Consider the following 7181-nt stretch of genomic DNA (forward strand, 5'->3'; position numbering starts at 1 on the left):
TCTCAAGTGCTCAGCTGGTTTGTAAGCAAAAGCAGAATTTCAGTTCATATTTGCATACTTGTGAAACATTAGATTGTAGGATAATCACTATTAGGATATACACATAATTAGCCTAAACAAACTTGAGGCCAGAAACCGGCTCAACCAGCAGAGCTGCAGCTTTTGACAGGAAAGATCTGTCATTCCTCCAGTTGGCATTTTCAAAAGAGGTTTTATTTGGCTGTGTGCATTTGGTCTCTTTAACAGAAGAGGCAATACCGTGCTGTGTGACTGATGGTACTATTCTGTTAATTGATTTATATAATGCCTTATTTTATGTGCCAGGGTTAGGAATGATGAAATGCTGCTCTTTGAATAAAGCCACAGAATGCATGACTTGTTGTTTGCCTCTTTTGAGTATTGATCTGTGCATTAATTACACACATTGATAAATATTTAAACTACTGTCCTTGTTACTTTGTGTTCATGCAGAACATACGTGAACCACCACAGCCAAACAATGAGAGGCACCCTTAAGAGAAAGTTTGCAGAGGTAGATCCTTGCTACCTCTCCTCCTCTCCTTCGTCCTCCCTCTCCTCCCCCACCTCCACAGAGTGGGAATCCGACGGGGAGAGCAGCTCCTCTGACAACCAGGATTTCACCCCACACAGCCCTTCTTCACCCTCCAGTTTACCCAGTAAGTCTCCAAACCAGCAACCACTGTTTTCTTTACCCTCCTCTTTCAAATAATGTAAACCTCTTCCTTATCTGCAGTTTTATAGGAGTGTCTCTTATCACCATGCAGCAGCACTGTCATGACTTGCTGATATGAAAACTCTAAACTTCATGATAATGCACCACAAATGACTCGCCTCTGGACTTCTGTCCATTTGTTTGGAAGACCATTTGCCTGAGCAATAGCACATTGTGAAAACAATTTGAATAGCAAGGTTCCTTTAAACAAGTCATATCAAATGGTCTTTTTCAGCTATTGCGCAGGGCTTGAAATTACCAAATAATCTGCAGGTATTTTTGCACAAGCTAAAACCGTATGAATTACAGTGTCAGGCTCCTATTGTTGTCTGCTACAATTGAAGCAAACAGTGCCCCAGTGTGGAGCTTATTAGACTGACAGAGCAGCTGTGATGAGCTTGGTCAGCTGGTCTCTGTTTACTGACTTTTGGAACTAGAGTTCAGCCTCAGTTATGCGTGAAGGTCAGGCAATTTGTTGAAGGCAAACAGTCAAACCAAACAGAAACCTGATAGATATGAAATACTAAAGTGGCAGAAAGAGTCTAATTACATTCTGGTAAAGCTCCAAAGAACAACATGTAGACACTGATTCACGTATTTTCTCTCTCTGCTGTTGATCTGTCCAATAAAATCATTTCTTGGTATTTCCTGTCCACATGTACAGCATGTTCAACTGCTGACCCAAGCCACTGTAGTGAAGCACCTGTAGTGTGTCACCTAGTGGCCACCTAGAGACTTACAGGAGACAAAGCCCGTGGCAAAGTTCAGGGCCTGTATTTATCTCTTCTAGCACTTGTGCTGAAAGTATACTTAGGACTAAAAACAGGGTAGTCCCACAGTGTAAGACTTAGAAGTTGCTTATGAAGCATCTTACACTGGCCTTCAGACAGGAAGTAAGAATGAAAATCTCCCTGAATCTGATCAGTGAAGATGAACACATCAAATACTAAAACTTAATATTAGATTTTGCCTGCTATTAATTTGTCAATTATGATTGTGATTGTGTTCAAGTAACAGTTTGAGTCCACTGTCATTGTTAAGGACCCTTGAGCCATGTGCAATAGATGTTTTGTGAGTTTGATTTATTACTGCACAAGCTGTTGTTCTGACAACCATGTCCTAGAGCTATTATATATATATATAATCCCAGACAGAAGTAATTTCTGAGGTTGAAAAAGCTGATAAAATAGTTTTACTCATAGTCCCTAAAATAGGATCAAAATCCCTGAGGCTAGGATCCGGCACTGTCACCGCTGCAGCCCTGGTTTGATTCTCGGTCGGGGAACCTCCAGCCACAGGGGTTTCACGCCAGTGACTTCTGTGCTGGTCCCAAGCCCAGATAAATAGAGAGGGTTGCGTCAGGAAGGGCATCCGGTGTAAAAATCGGGCCATATTTCAAACCATGCGAATCGTCAGTGTGGAAACAGATGAATCGCTGTGGGGACCAGCCGAAAGCAGCCACCCACCCTAAAATAGGATTGCAAAATGCATTAAATAAAATTAAATTTTGCTCTGACAGATGTGCTTATGTTTCCACAGTATATATGTTCTTACTAGTTACAGCACCTGATTCCTTTAAAAACTAGACCCAACAGCGTTTTGCTTTATCTGATGTTTTCCGTCTCTTTTTCTAACAAAACCAGTTCGGTCCATCCTGAAGAAGCCCAAGCTTCGAGGTGCACAGAGCAACGTGCACTTTGACCAGGTGATAGTGTTCAGTTTCCCACGCTGCCAGGGCTTCACCAGTGTGCCCAGCCGTGGAGGTGCCACTCTGGGTATGGTGCGTAGACACAGTGCCCTCCAGAGGTACACAGTGGCAGAGCATGCACTGGAACGACGGCACAGGCGCAGACAGAGGCTCCAAGAAAGACTGAGAGAAGAGAGAAAAGAGACTCCAAAACACAAAGTAAGTGCCCTTGTTTTTTTCATTTCTGTGTTTTGCCTGTGTATGCGACACGTTTCTTACATTATCTGGTGTTTTGTTTCCAGTTGATCTCCCATGGGGCCACTGCCCAGCAGGAAGCACACAGGCTAACTGTAGATCAAGTCACAAATAAAGACGCTGACATCCACTTCAGTGATGCTGAGCTGGATTATGGGAGTGTCCTTCAGCCATACTCCTCCAAACAGCGGCAGGCGCTCCTCCAGGCAGCGGGGGTGAAGCGCATCGACAGAGAAGAGAAGAAGCAGCTTCATGCCCTGCGACTCTCCAGAGAGGCCTGTGGATGTGACTGCCAAGGCTTTTGTGAGCCAGAGACCTGCGCATGTAGCCTGGCAGGCATCAAATGCCAGGTATGACTCTCATTCATATGCATAATTACTTCAACCTGAGCACACTGCACATCATACAGAACAGCTGATTATAAACTTGATTTGACCATTCCTGGTTTGATATGTGATGATATGATATCTGAACATGAATAGTAGTTTGGGCTGCTGAAGCATCTCATATGTATATTGCATGTTGAAGGCGTGTTTAATGAAGAATGTAAAGTAGCGTTGATTTTTGTTGCTTAGTGGATGGCAACATAAGGGGTGTTACCATATCATTTACATTGTGGTCAGTATCTCTCTGTTATAATAAATAGTGTATGGGTGAATTACACCACCACTACAACTGCACCCTTGGCAGCACTAACCCCTGCAAGTTCAATGAACGCATCACAGCAGAAGAGAGAGGAACCTGGCTGCAGATGGTTTTATCGTTAAGCTTAATCTTAGCCCAGAGTCCTAACACCTAAACCTGCTGGGGTTAGCAACGTCCGGCTATTATCAAGTACTTCCTGTTGAGGTTGGCGATCCACTATCTTGGGTACATCTCAAGTTTCTTAAATGAACGACTTCCAGGTCGAACAAGGGTCAAGGATATCCCGAGACTCTTAAATGTGCTCTGAGGAGCTATTTCTAAATCCAAAAATATACAGTCCTGTGTTTATATATTACTGAAACTATTTCTCAGTTGATAATCTTAATATTTCAGTACTGTGATATAAAATTCCTTTTTTTATTTTCTTGTTGCCTTACAAAAGCACATTGAAAGCCCCTGTACTGGAGTCAAATTCCTGGTGTGTTTAAACATACTAGTCCAGTAAATGTGATGCTGATTCTGATTCTGACTCTAATATACTGTAACTGAGGATTTTATTCATATCACCCACTCCAATGGGTGCCTTTATAAAAAGTATCCAATTGGGAACCTGATTTTTAGAAAACAAGAGTAAAAACTGTAAACAAATGAGAAACTTCAGCTGTAAATGTACAGAAACTTTTTCATTTATTTTACCTGCCTATGTCTTTCAGTAATTAAGATCACATCTTAGTGTCAGTAATCTGCATTGTATTCGAGTATCCACAGTGTTCAGTTTCTCTTTGTGCTTTCTTCCACACACAGATGGACCGTTTCAACTTCCCATGTGGCTGCACTAAGGACGGCTGTGGAAACACTCGCGGACGCGTTGAGTTTGACTCCAGACGTGTGCAGACCCATTACATCCACACTGTCATGAGACTTGGACTGGAGAAACAGATGCAAGATGAAGCGGTGAGCCAAGAAGACCAGTCAGGACTTCCAGAGGACCCTGTAGTGTATGAGGACCAAGATGAGGCTTGTGTGGCGCAGAATGCACAGGACAAGAGCTGCCCCTTTGGGTTCAGCGTGGAGGCAGACTGTCTTTCTCTCACAGTGCCCATCTCTCCTTCCTTCCATTTCATCCCAGAGCGGCTGGTAGTGGAGGACAACAGCTGCAGCAGCAACTTGACTGAATCCTCCTGCTCCTCCTCTGACTCTGATGCAGGACAATGCCTCACTGGGAGTCAGAATCTCCCTGAAGCTGATTTCCTTAGTATCTGTGACTCTGAAAATAATAACTACTCTAAATACAGTGAACTGAGCCACATAGGAGAACCACTGACACAGCACAGCGGAAACTCTGCCACTTACAGCACAACTACTGACAGTATGGGACCACTTACAGCCAACACATTCACAGACAGTATAAACAGGACCTCAGTGACAGATTATCTTGATGAGAATGCAAACCAAGCTAGAGACATCTTTGACAGTGATTCTCTTGAGGGTTTCCCCAGCACCCCCTCCCCCACTGTGGACTACTCTTCAGGCAGGTATATGGACCTGAGTCTGTCGTCTGACTCAGACCTGGAGTTCTTCGACAGTGACTACCCCTCTGGACCAGTGCACAGCTCTTTTAAAGGTCTCAGACATCCAGACAGCTTTTGCCATCTCCAGCTGTTCAGCTCTGTTAGTTTGCCACAGTATGAATCGAGTACCTACCTCCTGGAGTCTCTGATAGGCCTGACTGAACCAAGCCCAGAGCAAGTTTACTCAGTCACTGATAATCAGTCTTTATAGGTGATTCAGAGAACTCTTTTAACATAAAAGCTGTGTGAGAGAATTATATCTAAATAGCACAGCTTTTATGTATTTGTAAGTATATTCCAATGTACAAGAAGAATTGGTAAAGTATCTTTCCTTGTTGGTAATGGTAAATGGTCTTATACTTGTATAGCACCTTTCTATGCTTTTACAGCACACTCAAAGCGCTTTCACACATTATTCGGCCATTCACCCATTCGCACTCCCAAACCGGTGACATCACCGGGAGCAACTGGGGGTTCAGTGTCTTGCTCAAGGACACCTCGACATGTTGACTGGACAAGCTGGGAATCGAACCGCTAGGAAATGACCCGCTCTACCTCCTGAGGCACAGGATATTTTTATTGCCTAAAATGATTTGACAACATCCTTAAGTAATCTGTTATATGCTTTGTTTTTTTAATTTCATGAATCTATGATCTCTGACATCTTATTTAAATTCTTCTTATACCTTGGGCACAGAGAAGACTGGATTCTGATTAATGGATGATGTACAGTATTTTTACCACTGCAACCCTGTTTCCAGAAAAGTTGGGACTTGCTAATCATTTAAAATTTACATTTAATCGAAAATAGTATGAAGACAACTTATCAGATGTTACAAGTAAGATTTTTTTTTTTAAAGAAAATGCTCATTTTAAACTTGTTGCCAACAACATTTCAAAAAAGTTGGTACAGGCATGTTTACCTCTGTGTTGCTTCACCTCTTCTTTTAACAACACTGTAAGCTAGAGAACGGAGGACACTGAGGAGCTTTAGGTTTGAAAGCAAACTATTTTTCCACTCTTGCTTGATTCAGATTTTAGCTGCTCAACAGTTTGGAGCCTCTTTTGTCACATTTTTTCAAAATGTGACAAAGGAGCTGTTACCCAAATTTGTTGGGTAACAGCTATGGACTGCGGGCAGTCCAGTTTAGCAACCAGGTTATATGGTTCATCATTGATATTACCTTCACAGAGGTGTAAGTTACTCATGATATGTGCACTAATGCACGCCCATGCCATCACTGATCCTAGCTTTTGAACTGTGCGTGCATAACAAGCCAGATGTTTCCTCTCCTCTTTAGCTAAGAGTGCATGACATAAATTATTTCTAAAAAGAATTTCAAATTTTAGCTCATCAGACCACAGGACACTTACCACGTCCAGAGAAGATGGCAGCATGTTTGGGATTTGTTTATAATTGGTTTTCTATTTGCATAGAGTTTTCACTTGCATTTATGGATGCAGTGGCAAACCTTGTTCACTGACAGTTGTTTTCAAAGGTGTTTCTGAGCCCATGCTGTGATTTCCCAGTTAACCTCAGTAGTTATGAGGTGTTCACCATGTGTCCATTACACAACGTTTCCAGTCTATGTTTGCTTTGTTGTTTTTTGGTAAAATATACAGATTGTATTAATTTGGACATTAGATACTGTAATCTTGTACTTTTACCAAATGAATATGGGGTAAAAGTGATTTTCAAAGCATTTCATTCAGTTTTTATTTACAGTTTGCACAGTGTCCCAACTTTTTTGTAAACAGTTGTAATGGTAATGTTAACAAAGGTAGAAGCTATAAAGTGGTACCATTTCAAGACCATATTGCCCCAAAATATCAATAAAAACCTATATTTTGCTGGTTGCTGGCTGTGGTGTAAGCAGGATAATCCACTTTGTGGTTCCAGTCTCCAAGTTCAAAATAATTTTTTAATAACTTTCACTGTGGATTATTTCTTATGTGCTTAACAGAATGTTTAGAATATATCTGTAATGATGTAATGAAATAAAACATTTTTATTTATTTATTCACTGATATCACATTTCTTTAATGAGTGGTCAGTTTGTATTAATCTCATTTCTTAGGAATCAAATCAAATCAAATCAAATTTTATTTGTATAGCGCCAAATCACAACAAAAGTCATCTCAGGACACTTTACAAAGTAAGGTCTAGACCTTACTGTTATCAATATTATTACATAGGGAAAACCCAACTAATCCCCCTTGAGCAAGCACTTGGCGACAGTGGGGAGGAAAAACTCCCTTTAACGGAAGAAACCTCTGACAGACCCCGGCT

The 7181-nt window shown here is 41.6% G+C and overlaps 1 protein-coding gene across 1 annotated transcript in view; it reads left to right on the forward strand.

Moving 5' to 3' along the window:
• The window catches only part of LOC109962673 (cysteine/serine-rich nuclear protein 1), a 7390-nt gene extending 2086 nt beyond the window's left edge, over positions 1–5304 (forward strand). The window contains exons 2-5 of the mRNA XM_020604574.1: positions 472–677; positions 2377–2639; positions 2723–3025; positions 4125–5304. Of these exons, the coding sequence (XP_020460230.1) occupies positions 500–677; positions 2377–2639; positions 2723–3025; positions 4125–5102 (1722 nt within the window). The 5' untranslated portion in view covers positions 472–499 and the 3' untranslated portion in view covers positions 5103–5304. The remainder of the gene's footprint in view (positions 1–471; positions 678–2376; positions 2640–2722; positions 3026–4124) is intronic.
• Positions 5305–7181: the final 1877 nt, after the last annotated feature.

The sequence above is a fragment of the Monopterus albus genome, unplaced genomic scaffold (genome assembly GCF_001952655.1).
Source record: "Monopterus albus unplaced genomic scaffold, M_albus_1.0 scaffold66.1, whole genome shotgun sequence".
Taxonomy (NCBI): Eukaryota; Metazoa; Chordata; class Actinopteri; order Synbranchiformes; family Synbranchidae; genus Monopterus; species Monopterus albus.